The sequence below is a fragment of the Microchirus variegatus genome, assembly GCF_963457635.1.
Source record: "Microchirus variegatus genome assembly, chromosome: 4".
Lineage (NCBI taxonomy): Eukaryota > Metazoa > Chordata > Actinopteri > Pleuronectiformes > Soleidae > Microchirus > Microchirus variegatus.
The window spans coordinates 26,909,660-26,930,926 of NC_139805.1; the positions used below are offsets into that span (position 1 = coordinate 26,909,660).

The 21,267-nt window shown below is 41.6% G+C and overlaps 3 protein-coding genes across 4 annotated transcripts in view; 1 reads left to right on the forward strand and 2 right to left on the reverse strand.

Moving 5' to 3' along the window:
* Positions 1-5,593, reverse strand: part of fnbp1l (formin binding protein 1-like) — a 31,340-nt gene extending 25,747 nt beyond the window's left edge. For both annotated transcript variants that reach the window (XM_083888708.1, XM_083888707.1), the window contains exon 1: positions 5,476-5,593. In XM_083888708.1, coding sequence (XP_083744834.1) covers positions 5,476-5,499 — 24 coding nt within the window. In that variant the 5' untranslated portion in view covers positions 5,500-5,593. The remainder of the gene's footprint in view (positions 1-5,475) is intronic.
* A 1,352-nt stretch (positions 5,594-6,945) lies between these two features.
* On the forward strand, positions 6,946-10,945 carry LOC310926555 (methylcrotonoyl-CoA carboxylase beta chain, mitochondrial). The gene is made up of 12 exons (XM_083888709.1): positions 6,946-7,016; positions 7,794-7,958; positions 8,035-8,231; positions 8,348-8,526; positions 8,617-8,697; positions 8,806-8,984; positions 9,079-9,298; positions 9,443-9,534; positions 9,731-9,887; positions 10,002-10,124; positions 10,456-10,659; positions 10,745-10,945. The coding sequence occupies exons 1-12, from the start codon at positions 6,997-6,999 to the stop codon at positions 10,829-10,831; spliced, it is 1,704 nt and encodes a 567-aa protein (XP_083744835.1). The 5' UTR covers positions 6,946-6,996; the 3' UTR covers positions 10,832-10,945.
* A 1,871-nt stretch (positions 10,946-12,816) lies between these two features.
* Positions 12,817-21,067, reverse strand: LOC310925594 (retinal Mueller cells isomerohydrolase-like; the record flags this gene model as incomplete). Its single annotated transcript, XM_083887575.1, has 13 exons — positions 20,986-21,067; positions 20,514-20,664; positions 19,958-20,065; positions 19,495-19,636; positions 19,197-19,344; positions 19,002-19,083; positions 18,755-18,887; positions 18,444-18,586; positions 18,209-18,338; positions 16,892-17,006; positions 16,451-16,545; positions 14,045-14,156; positions 12,817-12,962 (listed from the first exon to the last, which is right to left on the reverse strand). The coding sequence occupies exons 2-13, from the start codon at positions 20,624-20,626 to the stop codon at positions 12,817-12,819; spliced, it is 1,467 nt and encodes a 488-aa protein (XP_083743701.1). The 5' UTR covers positions 20,627-20,664; positions 20,986-21,067.
* Positions 21,068-21,267: the final 200 nt, after the last annotated feature.

Sequence of the window (21,267 nt, forward strand, 5' to 3'; positions counted from 1 at the left end):
GAGTCTTTAACGGCCAGCTTTCAAACTTCGCTGACAGGTGACGCGGCGGGAGCTGCGAAATTCCTCAAAGCCCTCCGTTTCAAGTGTGGTCCTGAGGAAGCTTCGTTTCGAGGGCTACGTAGCCCTACGGCTTGGCCCTACCCCTTAACCCTTATGAGAAATGAGACAGCACTACCCCTCACATGAACGCGCAAAAACAAGGGGTAGGGGGAAGGGGGAGGGCTAAGGGGTGGAATTGGGATTCAGCCTAAGTGAACATGCAAGCGGGCCTGACACTTGATAACAGCCAGCAATCCAGCAGAGGTTTAGTGTAATGACTGACTGGTTTGGAGGTCTAGGGAAAATTGACCAGAAGAATTCCCAACATCTTCCAATTTTCCACGTGCCCCAAAACCTGCATTTTTTTTAATCCACTGGCTAATAAAGTAACTGACTATTAAACAGTTGACAGACGCCATGACACTGAACACAGCTGCAGCTCTGACCAAAGGCCTGCACCTAAATTAGTGGTGACTCTAAGAGGTCTGGGGAGGTTTTTGTAGCGAGTGACTCAGTTATGACTTCCTGGAAATTAAGTTAAAATACACACTGATGTCTAATACTAATAACGAAAATAACAACAACTGCCAGATGCTGTCATATGAAAGAAAAGCAGCATCACACCTATTTGAAGGAAGGGCGATAAAAATCAGGTCATGTGACTTAAACAGGTTTATCCCAGGTCACTCAAAGACATATAGGTGGAATGGCTTTTGAATAAAAAAAAAGGCTTGACTGGCTGGGTGGATACAGCTACGATCACTGCTAAAGGAAGACGGCAGGATGAGAAGAAGGAAAGGAGAGAGTATATAAGAGAGAATATAACTATCCCCAGAGTGAGAGAGGCACACACGAGGCAAAAGAACTGAACATCCACTGAATGTTGCATTGGTTTTGATTAGAGGTCGACCCACATGGGTTTTTCTGAGGCTGATAGCCATCTTTAGACATGAGAGCAGCTGATGGACGAATTATGAAGCCTTTTCCCCCAAAAAAATATGTTTGGCCTGTTTTCTTTGTTTCCTCCATCTGATAAAATGAAAGAACCTAAATGATAGATGATAAATGATAATGTGATAGACGGCCGATTCTTGAAATAATCATCAGTCCATGCATGTTATTAAATAAAAAATAGTAGTGTAGTGTCTTGTGCTTTTGACGAACAAATATTTATCTTGATGAACTGAAGAGAGATGAAAAAGTTTCAAAGATGATGATTTTCACAAAACTTTATGGAAACATCAAATATGATAATAAAACATCTGCTTTGAAAAAGATCAAAACATCACATACAACAATTCAGACAGTGCTGTTATCACTGGGTTATCAGGCCTCTAATTTTGTCACAATTTTATGTTTTATGACAATAAAAGATACTGAAGGATCACGCAAAGTTGTGTACCAATGTTTCGAGCTACAGTATTAGACAGACATTTTGTTCTACGCCTCTAATGTATCCTGTTGTTTCTTACTGTTGCAGCTGCAAATCCCACCGGAATAATAAAAAAAATTAATATATTTTATCTGCAAACTAATAATTCACCTCCCCCCACTCCACAAAAAAACAAGTCACTTCTCCCTCCTGTCATTAAACATCCTCCCTTCCTCAGCTCCTCTGTATGGTCCACCGTCTCCTCACTCTCCTGTAACACCTCCTCTCCGTGTCCAGGAGACGCGTGTTAGCACAATTTTGTTCATTAAGAAAGACATCCAGCCTCACATGCTAGACATAACAAAGTAAAGTGAGGCTTCTCTTAAACTCATAATAATATGCTCTTTCTCAGTCACACCTCCCCACAATCTGGCAAAGCATTTCAACACAACATGCTTGGTTAGACCTACAGTATAGGAGCTTATACAGACGCACAACAAACGGTTTAACATGTTAAAAGATGCAACTAATGTTTCTCAACTAATGAGTTAATCACTTTGCCAATACAACGTCACAATTGCCCTTAACCCAATGATGTTTTAAAATAGCTAATTCTCCTGTGATTGTCTTTAACAGAACACTAAGAATTTAGATACCAAATACCCACAACAAACAAAGAAAATCCTAACTGACGGAGGAGGATATATGGAAAAATCACCAGAGGTAACGAAAATCCTATAGACAAGAGTCTGAGCACCACCTGATGCCAAGAATACAAAACAATCCTCAGGCATCGAGCATCAAATGATCCATAAATAACCCTGGTACCCCTGACTGCAGCCGAAACTCCACCTGAGGGAACACAGAGCTCAGCCTTTTTAAAACCCAGACAAGCCATGGAGGGAAGGGAAGCAATCTCCAGTGACCCCCTGATGTGGAAGAGGGTAAAAACCTACTACCTGCTCTGAATCTTGGTCTACGGTCTCTTTAAGAGCTCATGGACTTTCAAAAGAGTCAGCTGTTTAAAGCTTGTCCCTCTTTCCTCTATCGCCTCATTCTTATCTCTTCAGTCTGTCGGATCAGCAGAGACGGCTTCCCGTCACCCTCTCGTCCTTCAGCCCGTGTTGGCTGCTCCTCTCTGCTGGCCTCCAGCTCACCTCAGCCAGACAGACGAGAGCACAGCATGGCAGCATCCTGGCACTCGGCGCACGCACACACACACACACAAGACAGAGCTTTGATTCAACAAACACTTCCTACGTTATGTGTGTGTCTAGCAGGCAGGAAGCCAGCGCAGTAATGGGATGTTCTTTGCTCACTTTGTAATGCCTCAAAGACCTGAGTTAGAGCCAAAACAGAGGCCAACCGCAAATGCACCAACTGATGTTAAATATGCCGATTAACTTTTTTAAAGCTGCATACTATTAACCTATAAAATACTGCTCATGCGTGTGGTAAAGATGGATTTAAATATTTACCATGTACAGTATTGGTTTGCAACCTGGGGACAGGCAACAAAAGTTTAATGGAAAATCAAAGAAAACATTTGCAATAATCTTCAGATTACAGATTATTGTTCTGTAAATGTACACATTCTTGTTCACAGAAACTTGATAAATGCTGATAAGTGCACTAAAGCTTTACCTTTCCGTTATTCTGTCTCTTAACTTAACTCTTAACATTCAAGTGTACTGCATTGTGGACACAAAATGCAGAGCCAAAAATACATATATATATTATTATTTTTAAAGGAATCATATATCCACAATTTGCTGCTACAAGACTGCAGAAAAAAACACTTCTCTACTCTACTTATGAGGTGATTCAAGGACATGGGGATTAATTTAAAGCATTTCTCTAAGCATAAAATGTTGAACATTTAAGGACGTGAACTTTTGTTGTTTAAAAAATGTGCTAATGAACCATTAGTTAAAGCCCTTGTTCTTAATTCTTGTTTATATATACACATATTGGCAAGAACCTGCTGCACATTATAATTCATGATGTTGGTCTGTAATATGAATTAATTTATGCAGATTGATGCAGTCGTGCATAAAACGCAACACAGGCAGGAAAATCCGTAATCTGACATCAAATAGCCAATCATGTGTAATCTGACGACATCAGACAGTCAGCACATTAATCTCATCTGTGGGCACGAGGGATTATGACACTACAGGCGGCAGATGATTGCCTGCCTTGGTTCACTTACGGCACAGATGGAACAGCGCTGAAGAGACGAGCTCAAACGACTAAAAGGAGCAACAAGTCATGGAATAACTTAACACTTTGAAATAAACGGTTTCCCATGAAGTCATTCCTGGGAATTATTTCTGATGGTGGGTTTCCTACATTAGTTTTAACCCTTTTTTTTTTAAATCCTGTTGGCTTTAAATACAGTTCTTGTATGGATTATTTTTAATAAGTTTTAAAGTGAATGTCAATTTTAGTAAACTCCTATTTTTTTCTCTAAAAGTTTAACTTTAGGATGAAGAATATCTATTCTGCCAATCACATGGTAGTAATGTAATGTGGTTGTGTTTAGTCGTGTATAAATTCAAACCAAGCATCAGAAAGAAGACTGTACGATGATTGCCAGACAGGCCGGTCTTAGCGGAGTATTTCAGAAAATGCAGCTCTATTGGGATTATTTATGCTCAACCGTCTCTATGATTTACAAAAAAAGGTCTGAAAATAAATCAGAGAGTCAGTTTTCTGGGCGAAAAATGTGTTGCTAATGCCAGAGGTCAGAAGAGGACATGCTTGCTGTTTTGAGATGATACTGAGGCAACAGTGAGCAGTGAAGCAGATGGGCTTACAGCAGCAACAAGGCCAAACCAAGTCTCGCATATATGAATAAATACGAGAATACAAGCTTTTATATGCTACAGATAACCAGAGGAATATAATCCAGGCATCCCACCATACATAGTGCAGCATTCTTAGTGAGAAACTCTGACCTTTCCCCCGATCCTCACCCAAAACCCAATTTTTAACCCTGAAAAACAGTTGTGAGCACCAGACAGGATGTCCTAACAAAGGTAGGTCTGAATCAGATTTTGCTCTCAGAGCCTCCAGCACTCATGTGAGCACACACACACACACACACACACACACACACACACACACATAGTACATACACACATGAACACACACACACAGGCTCAGGGGGGATGCTGATGGTTGCCTCTCTGGTTACAACAGCTTGTGATGGCCAACACCCCAGAAAAAAGAGACACAGATTGTGTTGGACTCACCACCTTATCAGATATAACTCAAATGTGAATAAATGTTTACTTCATTAAACCACAAGCTGCAGCAAGACATTAAACACACATTCTTATATGTTGAAGATGAGGCAGATGGTGCAAATTATAAGACATTCGCTCTGATTTCTTATTCTTGTATGTGAGTCATATGTTCAAGTAATAAAAACTGCTTTTATTTCTCTCACTCGTGGCCAAAAACAAACCACTGTATTAAAACACGGGCTTCGTGTCCCATTCAAAGACACGGGGTCCGGACAAAAGACTGACAACAAAGACACACGTTGTGCCAATCAGTTAATGATACAAACAGCTGTGGAGCTGAGGTTGATTTGAAGCAGGACGGTGGTCGCTAACCCCCGCCCCCCCCCGGATCCAACCGTTTCTCCACCGTGCCTGCTTCTCCTTCAAACGGGGTGTGACACACGCATATAAAAACCCTCAACATGTAACTTCGTAACTTGCCAGTCAAGCCAAAAAAAACACACATTGAACAGATGCGATTCAAGTTGACATGAAACCGGGTAGACAGGACTGCATTTACACCCCCTCAGTAACCGCCCGCCCGCCGTGTGTGACTCTGCGGACTTCCCTGCCTATTGTTCCGCCGCTGTCACAGCCGTTAAGGTGCACCGCGGATTAGCTTTAGCCTTAGCCTCGCGGGCTAGCGTTATCTTTAGCACCAGCGTAAGGTATCCCAGCAGCACCTTCCTGCTGCCACCCGTGTGAGCTAAAGTCCCGTGTCACATAAAACAAAGCAAAACAAGCCAGTTGGCAAAGAAAAGAGTTCAGACATACCCAGAGCTCCGTTCCCCAACTCATGTCGGATTCCTCCTTGTGAGTTCTCCCGTGTTGGAAGTAGTTTTTCCCCGCTCAGAGATTCCCAAATAGCCGCTGGAACTCCGGTCCTCCTGGTTTAAAACTGACTGTCTGCCGACAAACAATCACTCCTCCTCCTTCTTCCCAATCAGCAGGGCCGCTCCGACCGGGGGCCCTGGACCACAGAGGACCCCCCCCGCCCCCCCTCTTAAAAAAGGGAATTCAACAATTAGGGAAACGATTATTCAATGTATTGATTATTGATGGATAACTAAATTTAACTACGTTTATTTAAAATAAATAAATAAGTAAAACATATATAATTTCCAGAGGTGGGAAACACCATCACCATTTTTCAACATTTATTTTTATTCTTTCATTTTCACTTTTTAAAATTTATTTTAGTGTTTGGCTTATGTTTCAAGAATTTGTATTAATACTTTCTTTTCTTTTGCTAGTAATGCACGTATATTGCTGTCTTATTTAGTTCACATTTGTTTTGGCATTAATATGACCTAATTCCACTGTGTTTAATGATATTTTGTGTTGCATGGCAGTTTGAAAACATAGAGTAAAAGTGTTCTTAATGAATGTTTACTTCTTTACATGTAAAAGAAAAGAAATCGAAAAAGAAAATAATATTCTTTCCTATATATCATTCCAATAACATTGTAATTCGACAATGTGTTTATAAGTGTGCATTTTGCATGTTGTTGTTGCTTTTTAGACTTACTGAAAATGGAAGTTTATCTTAGCCTATATTTTTATGTTATGCTTTTGTTACAGTCATGTTACAGGTAATAATTAAAATATTTTATTGGATATTCAGTAGGTTACATAATTAAAGTGGCAGGAATAACGATGTGCTGTTTGTTCTACTTTAACCAGTCAATGGGCTTTAGCACAGGTATTGTCCAAATATACCTTCTTCCTCATGTAATATATACATATACACACACATATATACATATATTTATATGTATATATGTAAAAAAAATCTAAGTTTTTGTGTAAATACTGTATAACAGAGGACTCAATTAATCACGCCTGGTGGAGTAGCGCTCTCTAGCGGCAAATATATGGCATTACAAATTCAGTGAGCGCGAGACGCTCCATTGACATTTATTTTACATTTAGCAGATAGCGAGTTATTTTACTGAGAAATTTAAAAAAGTAAAACAAAACACTACAGGTTATTGGCGATATTAACAAAATATGGAGCATGTAATAGTAATGACTAGTTAGTGGCAGTTTATACAGTTCAAAAATTAGAATCAGGCAGAAAAACCATGTGCCTCATTTTGAGTGCAGTCTGTAGTTACACATCCACGCCTGTAGATGGCGGTAATACAGATTATAGCTGAAGAACACACTGCCCCTCATAACAAGGCAGAAGAAGAAGGATTCAGACTGATAGGCAATGGAGTAACTCTTTTTTCATTTTCGCCCCTTTAACTTGTGCAGTTAATGAATTAAACTAGCAGATTTACACTCAGAGACATGTACCGCTGCACGATAAGGTAAAAACACGTTAAATTCATGTTACTACTCGTGCGTTTTCACACTCGAACGAAGTTATCTCATGACCTTTGGCACACATTTCATATTGTACACATTAAGCTAACGATACGTCTGACTTCAAATATACACAATAAACACAAACGTTTTTCCTTTGTAAAGCCATGAATACATTCGCGCGTGTGTTTAAAAAAGACCAAACAAGCAGATTTGTACTCACTGTTTGTGTGTAACCTATAGAGAGATAAAATAAATCTGACTAAAACTGTAATATGAAGCATTATTGTAAGAACACAGCTATTCTGTAGATACTACTGTATGTACAGTTTCCCCCTCACTGAATAAAATGGAAAAATGCATGTAATTAGGACGAACTTGAAGCTCATGTATCAACATGACTCAGTTATGCTCAACTGAGAGCACAAGACATTTAAGGGCAAAAACACGATGTTATTACAGTTTTCCACATTATACACACACACACAAATAATACTCACACGTCTGAAGAGTTTGTGCTCAAGACTGTCTCGATGGAGGGGCTCAGTTTAGTCATAGTCTGATTTGACCTAAAATAATGTTGTTGTTTTTTAAAAATAAATTAAAGGTCATCTCCATACAAATGTATAATTCTGTAGAAAGATTAATTCAAAACATTAGCTATTATCAACTAGATGATAAACCTAACTTAATTTTGACAGTCTAGATCCTACTACGAATGCTACATTTTTTCAATTTGAATGTGGTCAATACTGTTTTCTTGTATGAATGCTGTGTCACAGGTTGGCAGAGCAGCATTGGAAATGTTCTGTCCGGTGTATGAGCTCCGTAGCAAAGAGGAGGAGATCTCTGCCAAGTGCCTTCCCAGTGCTGGAGCTGCCCCTGCAGCCCTTCCACCAACACGTGTACGAGGCTAACCATCGAAACAGCAACGCCTGCAACAAGAAGTAGGTTCTGACAAAAGAGCTCTCCTCACTACGTTTTATTAATTTCTCAAAATCCTAATATTATTGCACTTGTTAGGTTCATAGAGTTGAGTGAGAAGGTGAAGAAAGGCGGAGGCCAGAACAGCATTGAAAGACATACGAAGAGAAACAGGAAGTTGCTGGTCAGGGATCGCCTACGCCTCCTGCTGGACGATGAAGACTTTCTGGAGCTGTCGCCCTTCGCCGGTCTGAATCTGCCGTATGGAGATATTCCTTCAGCTGGCTGCCTGACAGGTTAGATACCATGTTAGTACAGCCCTAAATGTACCCTGAATACAGAGCATAACACTGTAATTGCTCACCTAACAACACACAAATTTTGCTCTACACGCATTTGTATGTGTGTCCAGGTATCGGCAGAATCTGTGGTCTGTGGTGTGTGTTCATTGCCAACGACGCCACGGTCAAAGGCGGCACAGCTTATCCAATCACAGTGAAGAAGCAACTCAGAGCTCAGGACGTGGCCACTCAGAACCGCCTGCCTTGTGTTTACCTGGTCGACTCTGGAGGAGCTTTCCTACCACTGCAGGTCCTCTGCAAACACAAGAGTCTGGAGTCACTGTATTAGTGATTCTAACTCTTATCATTCATAATTCTCTGTTTGTGTGTGAAAATCCAGTCAGAGATCTTTCCGGATAAGAACCAGGGAGGAAGAACTTTCTATAATGAAGCCATCATGTCTGCCATGAAGATCCCACAGGTAAAGAAGAAAATATTAATTTTGAAATGTCCAATTTGATCTGAAAAGGGACAAATCTGCAATTTGACTTCAACAATTTCTTCATGAAAACAACCCATGGTCCTAAAGGTGTCGGTGGTGTGTGGCTCATGCACAGCGGGCGGAGCCTACATCCCCACGATGGCAGAGGAGACGGTGATGGTGCACCGAATAGGCACCATATTCCTGGGAGGACCGCCGCTCGTCAAGGCTGCTACAGGAGAGGAGGTGACACCAGAGGACCTGGGAGGAGCCAAACTTCATGCTGAGTATGTGCCTCAATGGGAGTAACTCATATTGTTTCTGGAAGATATAGCCAATAGAGAGCTACATCATCAGGTGAATTCATCCTCTGGTTTTCAGAGTGAGTGGCTGTGTGGATCATTTCGCCTGGGAAGAGAAGGAGGCGTACGAATACACCAGAAACATAATTTCCACCCTCAACTTCCTGCTGCCCGAGGAAGAGGAGGAGGACGAGGAGAAGACGAGGAAGAGGAAAGCAGAAGAGGAGCCACTGTACAGTTCAGATGAGCTTCTGGGTCTCGCTCCTCTGAGTTATAAATACACCCTGGATGCTAAGATGGTACAAAACTGTCAAACTGGAATTGTCCAGCTGCCCTAATCCTGCCATGTTTTATCATCTGTTTTACCACATAATGAGAGCATCATTTACATCATGTTCTATTGAAGAAACTAGTTATTGAGTCCATTAACTCTGTCTGTCCAGGTTATCAGTCGACTGACAGACGGGAGCCGCTTCCAAGAGTTTAAAGCTCGTTATGGGACCACGCTGATCACTGGGTTCGCAAAGATTCATGGGTAAAATATACACACGCACCCCATCGCATTAAATCTATCTATTAAATCTACTATTTATTGTTATTTATCATTGATTGTCTGGGGTTTTTTTTTATTTGTCCACCTGCCCCACAAAATGTCTGTGCACGCCACTGCTCCTGATCATGTATGTACAGTATAACGTGTGTTTTCTGTTGTCTGTTGTGTACTGCATTAGGCACCTGGTGGGAATAGTGGCCAGCAACGGAGAGCTGTTGTATGAAGCCGCCCTGAAGGGGAGTCACTTTGTCCAGTTGTGTGACCAGAGAGACGTGCCACTCCTCTTCCTCCAGAACACAGCGCCCACACCGGCTCTAACGCTCTCCGCGTCCAAGGTATTCACGGACAAACACGAAGCCACAAAGCAATTTACTGGGTGCAATTACCATATTTCAACATTACAGAAATCACATTATATACAGTGTAATATATTCTGTGTGTGTCTTCAGGCAGAGATAAATAGCAACCGTCTGAAGGCTCAGGGATCGATGCTGTCCACCGTGGCGTGCGCGTCCGTGCCCAAAATCACTGTGGTGATCGGTGGTTGCCACGGTGCCGACAGCTACGCCATGGTGAGAGTCACTGCTGTGCACTAGACATTAAAGGGTGGTGTAGTCCAGGTAGACATGTAGGACTATAGCTTTAAATGTGCATCTTTCACAGAAGACCTCAGCACCAGAGACATTGGTTGTTTTTCTTTACATGAAACTAGACATTTGTGCCTCTATGATCTTTGACTACTGACCAGCCAGTAAAGATGTGTAAACATGTAAACATGACATAGTAATCTGATGTTTACATGCTACTTTAGTCTCACCTGTTGATGTAGATCATGACTTATAAGTCACTTAAACTTATAAGTTTGCTGAAGGGTCACAGTGTGAATCCTCTTTCTCCCTCCAGTGTGGACGTGCCTTTGACCCAAACTTCCTTTTCCTGTGGCCCAACGCCAACGTGTCAATGGTGGCTCCGGGTCACACTGGCTCTCTGCTCCCCTCGGACGCTGAAGATGACATGAATAAAAGATTAGAAGAAGAGAGTTCAGCTTTCTTCTCCTCTGCCAGGCTCTGGGACGATGGAGTTATTCTGCCTCAGGACACCAGGAAGGTAAAAAAAAATACACATCTATATGATTTTTACCTCTTTCCTTTGACTTTGTTCTCACAGGTGATGTGTTTCGTTGTGTCTGCAGGTTCTCAGAGACTGTCTGGACATCATTAAGCAGAAGCAGTATCAGATGTCCACAGAAAAGGGGCAGTCGGCACTTCTTCGCATGTAGAAGCTTCTGTCCTCCTCGCTCTCTGTGGACAAGACGAACATCCATACGTCACTTTTGATGCACATTATCCACCTTTATGTTGGGGGTGTCCAGGGTGGAGCTAAACAGGAATGAAACGGGGAAAAAAACACACAAAATGAACCATTTTGTGAATGAAACGTAATAATGGCGGGCTGCACACTGTCATACTGTGAAGAACCATAATAACAAAGTTATAGTGGTTGGACAGAAAACCACGATAAGACAGAGATATCCACGGCGGAATCTTATCGTCAGTTCTCTAATGTCACGTTTGGGAAGGTGACTGATGGATGCAGTGGAAATTTTATTTATAAAACAACACTTTTCAGTTTAAATTTAACATCACATTCTATTTACGTCCACAAAAGACAGAAAACAAAAGCAAAAAAAGTGCATAAAACAATGGATGAATGACATTTTACTGACAGATTTGATTGTTTTTGTTTTCTTCCAGTTCAACCACAATCGATCTCATGGCGCGTTCCATTTGCGGGAACGCACCATAAGCCTGAAGCAGTTAACATGAGGTGATGAACATAATGTCATAAATGTGAACTTGACAAACTACAGACTACCTCCATTTGCGCAGAGAGAGCTGTTTCATAGTTTAAGGAACATAAAAAAAACTCTCCATGTCCACAATTACAAACTCAGAACACAAGTTAATATTCACAAATGTTTTTTTTGACCGTTTCTGCTTTTCATGCGTTGTTTAGAAAAATAATTGAAGGAAATTGAGACGTGTGTGCCTTTTGTACTGTACGTAGATCAGATGTGTCATTGTTTTGCCTCTGATGAATCCAGCCACAGTCAGAAACCTTTGAAACTTCATGATCTTCACGTACATGAAGGTAAACTCCACCCTCACTACATGTGTACAGTTTAATGTCAAATAACAAGTGCTCTTAATAAAAGTTGAATATATTGTCCATGTAATATTGATTAATATAGCATTTTTTTGTTTGATTGGTTGTTTTGAATCACACATGTAAATGAATCACTGCACAAAAGTATTTGTATAAAAGACACAAATGTAAATAAGTTTTTAAAAATGCAAAACGACAGAAAATAAAGATGATCTCGTGGCAGCTTTTGAAAACAGTCAATAACTCTACAATTTATTTTATTTGCATACTATTTTACTAGTCCTAATTTATTATTCACTACATATTTCCTTTAATTTGTTACAGATTAAGTTATTGCATTTGAATAAAGGGCCAACAAATTAGTTTAACCTTCATATTTTATATAGTAATATATGCAAATCAAATATATAGACTTGTTAAATTAAGCATAAGTGATTATATTCATATTATGTTGTATATTTCTGCCACCTGGGGGCAGCACGATCATCTGCATCATAGTTTATTAGAAGATAATGAAAATAGCAGCTGTTCTGTCTGTACACCATGATTTGTTTATTGGGACAATGTAACAATGTCATTTCAAATGTATAAAAGATATTGTACTAAAATCATCATTATGTCATAAAAAAACATTTGATATGTCATGCATTTAAGACATTTAATTATGAAATGCAGCTTTGCAGTCGACGGTTTGGCAACAGCAAAGAGAAAGTGACTTGTTGCCTGACGTTTAAAGGAATAGTTCGGGTTTTCTCAAGCGTGGCTGTATGAGGAATGGACACATTCACACTGGGAGCAGAAGGGAATACAAAAAGCAGTTGAAATATTTTGTAAAATGCTCACACTCTGGATAATTTATCGATAATTTGTCAATAACCCATACAACCACGCTTCAATAAAAGCGAACTCTGACTTTAATATGTTAGTCCACATGAATATAAGATTGAAAAAACAGTGGTCACTCCTCATAATTCATCTGTATTCTTACATTACAATCAACAGACACTGTTGACAATAAGCTAACTCAGCAGCAAGCAATACATTGCTGTTGTTTAAGAGTTGTACTTGGTCATGCAGGGTGACGGCAGAGCGCCGCGGTCACGGTTTGTACGTGCCGTGCAGAGTCAGGGGGATGATGGTGTCGACCTCCGCTCTGGCAAGCTCCGTCAGTTTCATGGCATCCAGCACCAGCAGGAAGGCTGGTCGCTCTGCACCAGGCTTCACCACGACACTCAGCAGCACACCTGAGACGCAGAGACACGGGAGTAAATACAGACGTCCACTAAAAAACAGGATTCCTGTGTTGTTTGACACTCACAACAGTATATTTAATTTGGTGTTTGTTTAAATTTCCCGGGAAAGTAGGTGATGTGGGGTCACGTGGTGATGATGGGTAGCGCCATCTTTATTTTGGCCACTTGTGTGGGTTGTTTTCATGGATGTATTATATGAACTGGATAGAGCACCGCCCCTTCGCTTCCGTTCATTCCTATGAAGCTGCTCACCCAGCGCATATGCCAAAAAAGTTTTTTGACTTCTACGTTTATTTCTGGGTTATGGGGCCCATAGAGCATGCGCAGTAGTGTCACTACCATATAAAGATCTATAAAAGCCCGTGTCCATGTCTCGAGGTGTCCTGTGGACACTTTTACAGGCGTCTCTTTTACTATTGTGATCAGTGGTAAAATTGCTTTTTGGGCTTTTATGGGGTTTTCTGTTGCAGTACCCACAGTGGCCACCATGTAAAAATTGTCTTCAAGGCAGAGGGGGCGGTGCTCTATCCAGTTCATATTATACATCCATGGTTGTTTTGTGGAAAAGAACTAAACGACTGACGCATCTGCGTAGTAAATGCGTCAATTTCTAATGTACTTCCATTTGCTCCGCCCACCCGGAAGTCCGCCATTTTGGAAAAAAATGGCTAGTCTAAGCATTTCAACGTGCTAGCAGGTTTGAGCTAGCCGCGTCAAACTCTGTCTTTTTGTTCAAGACAAGTTAATGAGTAAAAGTCATAAACTCAAAGTCATTAAGTCCACTTTTTGAAAGCGCTAACATAAACAGAACTACATGAAATTTCTCATTTATCATGACTGTGAGTCCTACGAGCAGACCAAATTGTATTTGTTACCTCTTTAGGATATTGTCTGGCATAAACACTGACCAGCAGTCCTCATGGAGACCAAAACCTGGTGTAAATGAAGCAGAACCTCATTTCTGAGGAACTGATTATTAAGTTTAAGGCTAAGATTTAAATTGGGGTCATAGTTAAGGCTGTGTAAATCAATGGAAGTCAATTTTGTGCTGTGTAAACCTGTGTGTGTCCTACCATCATCCTCCTCTGTAGCTCCAGGTGTTGGCACAAACAGCGGCTCTGACGGGTAACACTCCTCCTCCTGCCACAGCCACGTCTCTTTAGTCTGCACGTTCAGTTTGACGATCTGCAGCAGTTCAAACAACAATAAAAACATATTTTTTTTGTACTTTGATTCTATTTTGGACCTCACTAACATACGTTACATAAGACTTTCTGTTGTATTTTTTAGTAGTTTTCTTTGTGTGTGCTGTTCATGTGTTTTTCAGCCTCACACCTGGGCCTCACTGTTTCCACCTGTGTCTCGTTGGTTACCTGTGTTGTGCAGCCCACCATAAATCTCCTCGTGTATGACTTTCATGTCTGCTCACCCATGTACCAAACATATTTTTGGTTAAATTCAGACGGGTATCTCATTTGTTTGACTCCTCACTGACTCTTTTGTTTCCCAGAACAATAAAAAAACACTTTTATTCATCTCTGTGAGATGTGAGCAGAGGCCGCGGAGGATTGTGTTTATAATCTTTGTCAAGGTTCTGTCGCCATGTTACTGATCACTAATAACTTTTGATGTACGTTTTAGTGAGAATGGCTCTGATTTAGGGTTTTTCACCAGTTATGAGACTAATACTGCATCAGTGTCTGTGTCCAGTGTCTGTGTGCCATAGCCATAGCTCTCCACACTGCGCTGAGCCACCTGGAACACCAGGGGAGCTATGTGAGGCTACTCTTCATTGATTACAGCTCAGCCTTCAACACAATCATCCCGGACATTCTGGTCAGTAAACTTGTGGATTTAGGCCTCCACCCACACACATGCTCATGGATAAAAGACTTCCTCACGAACCGTCCACAGACTGTTAAACTTGGTGACCACATCTCCTCCACCCGCACACTCAGCACCGGCTCTCCACAGGGGTGTGTGCTGAGCCCACTACTGTACTCCCTCTACACCCATGACTGTAGCCCAACCCACCTTGGTAACACCATCGTCAAGTTCGCAGACGACACCACTGTGGTTGGACTAATCTCAGGGGGAGATGAGTCTGCTTACAGGGATGAGATCCTGAAGTTGACAACGTGGTGTTCAGCGAACAACCTGGCACTGAATGCCACAAAGACAAAGGAAATCGTCATCGACTTCAGGAGGCACTGCGCAGACCCAGCTCCCCTCTACATCAACGGTGTCTGTGTAGAGAGGGTCCAGACCTTCAAGTTCCTGGGCACCGTCATCTCGGCTGACCTCTCCTGGACCCCGAACATCACGGAGATCACCAAGAAGGCCCAACAATGCCTGCACTTCCTGAGAGTGCTCAGGAAAAACAACCTGAATGAGAAGCTGCTGGTGAACTTCTACCGCTCTTCCATAGAGAGCCTGCTGCTGTACTGCATCACAGTGTGGTACGCCAGCTGCACTGAAGCAGACAGGAAGGGTCTTCAGAGAGTCATCAACGCAGCACAGAGGATCATCGGCTGCACTCTCCCCTCCCTAAAGGACATTTACCACTCTCGCTGCCTGAACAGAGCGAGGAACATTGTTAAGGACAGTTCCCACCCCGGCTTTCATCTGTTCGACATGCTGCCCTCTGGCAGACGCTACAGGTGTGTCCGAGCTCAGACAAATAGACTGAAGGACAGCTTCTTCCCCAGAGCCATAACCACACTGAACATGGACATGCACTGACCATCCTACCTCTACCACATACTCTCACACATTCTGGCATGTGCAATACTCTACATTTCATGCTGAAATGCTTATTTATTTAATAATTTACCCCACACTTTGCAATACTTATACACTGTGCACTACTTATATTGTATATACAGATTTTTATCTTGCTTAAATTACATTCCAAACTGTGCAATATCTATATTTTTAATGGTACCCTGCTAAAATCACTTTCATACTGTGTAAATATTTATATTTCTACTTTTATATACTGCAAAATTACATTTCATTCTGTGATATTTATATTCTATATGCTGCTAAAATCACATCTCACACTGTGATATTTATATTTCTATATTTCATATACTGTAAAAAAAAAAATTACATTTCATACTGTGGAAATAGTCTTATTTATTATTTTTTATACCCTGCTATGGGTCACGTCTCATAGAAATGCACTTTTTATATTTAAACCCTGCTATAGACCTGCTATTTCATACTGTGCAATAAGAATTTGATGGCTGTTTATCCTGTTAATGTAGTACGCTGCAACTGAAAACCCACCTCACGTTAACTAGGGTCACTTTTTTTTTAATGTCCTTTTTGACCCATACTCTGGTTGTTGTTGTTGTTGTTGTTGTTATTGTTCTTCGTTCTTAGCTGTATGCACTTTCAAGGTGAAGTCAAGGAAATCTCGTTGTACAACTTGTATAATGACAATAAAGGCATTCTATTCTGTTCACTTGTCCTACCCTGTCAGGGATGAAGTGGTTGAGCCCCAGGCCGTAGGCGAACGAATACTTCTTCCCACGACACCGAGAGTAGTTTATCTGTGGAAACTCAAAGGCTGAGGGACACAGAGAGACAGAGACATCAATACAGTGACATAAAGGAGACATATATGAATATATAGAAGTGATGTATGAGTGATAGAGTCCTCTGTGTGCTTCAGAAAGGCTTTAAATTTCACTGTAAATGAATCGATTTGTCATTTTAGCCCAGCAGCCACAACTACTCATGTGTGTTTTAGCTATGATACTTCATAATCATAGAAGGTGCACATGTGAGTGTATTTTTACATGCAGTGTGTGAGTGTGTGTGTGTGTGTGTGTGTGTGTGTGTGTGTGTGTGTGTGTGTGTGTGTGTGTGTGTGTGTGTGTGTGTGTGTGTGTGTCTGCAGAGCCGTGCTTCACCCTGTCTTGGTCCTGAAAACAGGACTTCAGGTTCCAGCCAGATGGTGCCGTCACTGTGGAGAACAGCAGTAGCTGTAGTGTAGGACAGAGACACCAGGTTCTCCCCCTGCGCCTCCTGAACACACACACGCACACGCACACACACACACACACACGCACGCACACACACACACACACACACACACACACACACGCACACGCACACGCGCACGCGCACGCGCACGCGCACGCGCACACACACACAAACTGTAAATTTGCACAGAGAACAGTATGTGACTGAATAATGCTGCGGTCACAGGTGGGAACTATTTGTGAAGATGCTGATTGTTTTTTCTGTAATTATATTATCATACCATCAGCAGTTGGTTTAATTTGAACATCGTGCTGCTAAGATTAACAACCGCTGCCGTTCAACAGACTGTAGAATCTCTAGAATGTCTCTTATTACTGCTGCTTTTACGGTTTGTCATTTGTGATGGAAAAAAAAACAGCATTATTCTAAAAGAGAAAACATTTGTATAGTGCTAGTTTTGTGAGCACTGTGAGTGTGTATGGTATATATACTACCATTCAAAAGTTTGGGGTCACCTATCCAATTTCTTTGTGTTTTCCATTGAAAGTCACACTTTTACCCATCAAAAGAGTTGAAAAATGAATAGAAAATATAGTCAAGACATTGACAAGATTAGAAATAATGATTTTTATTCCAAATAATAAGTGTTTTTAGCTGTGCTAACATCATTGCACAAGGGTTGTCTAATCATCCAATAGCCTTCTAATGCGATTAGCAAACACAATGTACCATTAGAACACTGGAAATGGGCCTCTATACACATATGTACATATTCTCTTAAAAAACAGACGTTTGCAGCTAGAATAGTCGTTTACCACATTAACAATGTATAGAGTGTATTTCTGATTAATTTAAATTAATTATATTCATTGAAAAAGGTGCTTTTCCTTAAAAAATAAGGACATTTCTAAGTGACCCCAAACTTTTGAACGGTAGGGTAAGATAAATTAATTAACCTGAACCTGAACTGGATTAATGTTTTGATGAAGGAGAAAAAGAAAAGACGTGGAGTAATCCCAAAATAACCAGAAAGAGACAGGAAAACAAACAAATCCACTAACAACCACAAACACAGGCAAAACGACCCTGAACACCTAACTAACACACCCAAAAAAGACACAAAGGAGTGTGTGTGTGTGTGTGTTTGTGTGTGTGTGTGTGTGTGTGTGTGTGTGTGTGTGTGTGTGTGTGTGTGTGTGTGTGTGTGTGTGTGTGTGTGTGTGTGTGTGTGTGTGTGCACTCACCCTGTGTATATCCAGTGGCAGTACATAGCGTCTGACCTCAGGTTGAGGAGCTCTCATCGCTGCTTTCTTCACCTCCTCCCACTCTTCCTTCACGTTGGCCATGTACAGGTAATTATACACAAAGTCATGACTGCAGAGAGACAGAGAGAGAGAGAGAGAGAGGGAGAGGGAGTGTGAGAGATTAAACACACGCGTGCGCGCGCACACACACACACACACAGAGTATCACACTCACCCTTTCCACGTGCAGAGGTCGACGACGATGAATCCGTCGTCTTCGTAGGCGTTGATGTGGTGGAAGATGTTGAAGGCTGATGTTCTGAACTTGTGGCTGCTCATATACGCAGCTGGGTCTCGTGTAGCCAAGTGGAACCATGTCTACACAACACACACACACATATACATGTATATACAGTATATAGGAAGTTGCACGTAATAAACACACTCCCTTTCTATCTGAGACAGGAGCACACATTCATGAATTCATGACACAATTTGTGTCACCGACGACCCCTCTGTCTCCAGCCCCGCCTACCCCCATCCTACCCCCATGCTCTCGTTGGACTCGAAGCAGTCCATGTAGGTGGCTCCCGTGACGCTCCAGGCCGTCAGGAACTTAAACAGGTTGATCTTCACCGGCTGCTCCACGAACACAAAATAGTCATCTGTCATACCGAAACTGCAGCGAGAGAGAGACAAACAAACAGAGTGTTTATCAAATCAGTGTGAAGCGTTAGAGACAGGACGTGGTTCGTTCGGTGGAGACATGAGAGAGAGAGAGGACGTGGTGTACCTGTGGACGTAAGAGGGCTTTGACCTCTCGCTGCTGGGCAGCTGAACCACGACCTGGGATTTCTCGATGGGGTCTGAATCTTCTTAAAAGCACATGCACAACACACAAAACAATCTATAACATGCATGGTCCTTTTAATATCTGCACAATCAGCACATACTGTATGTCCTTATGTGTCTCGTGGTAAAGACTCACCTTCCTGAGCAGGAGGAATCTTGACGATGTTGTAAGCCAGACTCATGTTCTTCCCGAAACAGTTGCCGATGTTGTAGACTGTACCATCTGTGTCGGTGTGGGGGTGGGCAGTCACCCCGTTCACTGAGATGTACTTGCAAAGGTCCACCTGATGTAGGCACACAAACGCAGGGTAGCAAGAGGATGAATGGTCAATGAAGAGGTCAAAACCTCTCAAAATGGCTGCTAAAACGATTAGCTTAAAAGTAAACTTTACATTATTTAGAAAACAGGGAAAGTAAAAACGCTCAGCTCTGACCTTCTTTAACGTCTCCAGTGAGTCGGGGTCGACCTTGGTGATGAAGTTGGTCTCCGTGACAGCGTAGAAGTCTTCTCCGATCGGATAGACGTTGACCACGCAGTTATCGGTCACTTCGATGCCTTTAAAGTAAGTAAAGAATCTGAAGAAAACAAGAAAAACAGATATTGCAGCAAAAGTGTCTAAATTTCAATACAAACCAAGAACAGAAACACATAATTTAAGCAAAGTTTGTTTCAGCTGGTGTTGTTTTAAAGTGCTTAATATATAAAGTTGGGTTGGATTAGCTTAGCTTAGCATGAAAACGAGAACCGTTAGCCTAATTCTATCAGGTTCATCTGTCCAAAAGCACATTTATGACTCATAATTTAACACATTTGAACACATATAAAAACAACAAGACAACACAGATGATAGTTTGATACAAAGACTTCATTTGGAGAGAAGGTTTTAAAGGTTTTACCTGGAGAAGATGTTCTTACAGGGGTCAGGGTAGGCCGCTGTGCCAAACTCGGTGATGACCACTCTGTTCTCAGCCATAGCACGGACATACGCGTCCGATTTGATGAACCTGAACGAAAGATCAACAACAACAAGATGTGACAGAGAGCCACTGAGCCACATTAAGCATCTTCTCCTCTAAAGATTGTGAAACACAACGCTGAGGCAATAAACCGACGCCCTGGTTCCAGGGAGAGTTTGACAAAACTATTTTGCAGCACCTGTGTCTGATTTTAGCAACACTTTGCATGGCTCTAGTCTGCACCGCTCAGCATATCTCTCTAAACTCACAATAAATCAGATGTTGTTATAATGTGCAATAAAAGTGGTGATAATGAGATACACGTGACATCAGGTGAAAAAGCAAGAAGATGGTGGAAAAATTATATATTTCAGGTGGTCCTTGGTATAAAAGGTTTGAGAACCGCTGGTGTAAGCTACATATTTTAGTTTTTAATTGCATTAACTGCCCTAACCTTTTCTGGAAAATGTATTTTTGTCGTCATACTTATTCTTACTTCCTGTAGTAGGTGACCTGCCAGTTCTTCAGGTCAAACTTGTGTATCATAGCCTGTCCGTCAAACAGGTGGCGGAGCGGTTGACCCCCGACCTCGAAAAGACCCGGACCCATCCTGAGGAGACTGCCGTTCAGCCATGGTGGTATCACACCTGCACACGCACGCATGCACACACACACACACACATGCTGTTGTTTCGTGGCTTTACCAAACTTCATTATGAGGATCCTGTTTTTAAAGATGGCAAACTATCAAATCACTCTAGAAAATACATATACATCTAAAAGGTTGGGAAAATTCTGCAATGGAATCATGGGATGAAACAATGGCACTGGCACTTTTATCGTCACTGTGACTTCATTGCACAAAAACATGGAGACTGTCAGTAGAATTGAGACAATAGGAGGGGGAAAATACAAAAAACAAGAATTTTATTGTGTGTGTGTAGCACTTGGCCACTCCTCCTTCTCACCGGTGATCTTTGCAGGAATGGGTTCACTCAGCTCCTCCACTGTCTCAAAGATCTTCTTGTAGCCTGCAGCAGGATGCTCCACTCTTGAGAGGGAAACAATCAGTCAATTATCTATCTATCTATCTATCTATCTATCTATCTATCTGGCCCAAAACAATCAAATAATATCGTTAATTGTCACAATATATATGTCAGACAATAAAAGATTATAACTTCTTGAGGGACAGAAACCATTAAACACTTATTACAGTCAATTATCAGGCACAAATATGCAATAAAAAT

What these genes read in the sequence shown, in the direction of transcription:
- LOC310926555 (XM_083888709.1), top strand. Translation starts at nt 6,997, where the DNA reads ATGTACCGCTGCACGATAAG. An exon ending in AGCAACGCCTGCAACAAGAA is followed by an intron (nt 7,959 to 8,034) that starts GTAGGTTCTGAC and finishes TGCACTTGTTAG; the next exon opens with GTTCATAGAGTTGAGTGAGA. An exon ending in ACACCCTGGATGCTAAGATG is followed by an intron (nt 9,299 to 9,442) that starts GTACAAAACTGT and finishes CTGTCTGTCCAG; the next exon opens with GTTATCAGTCGACTGACAGA.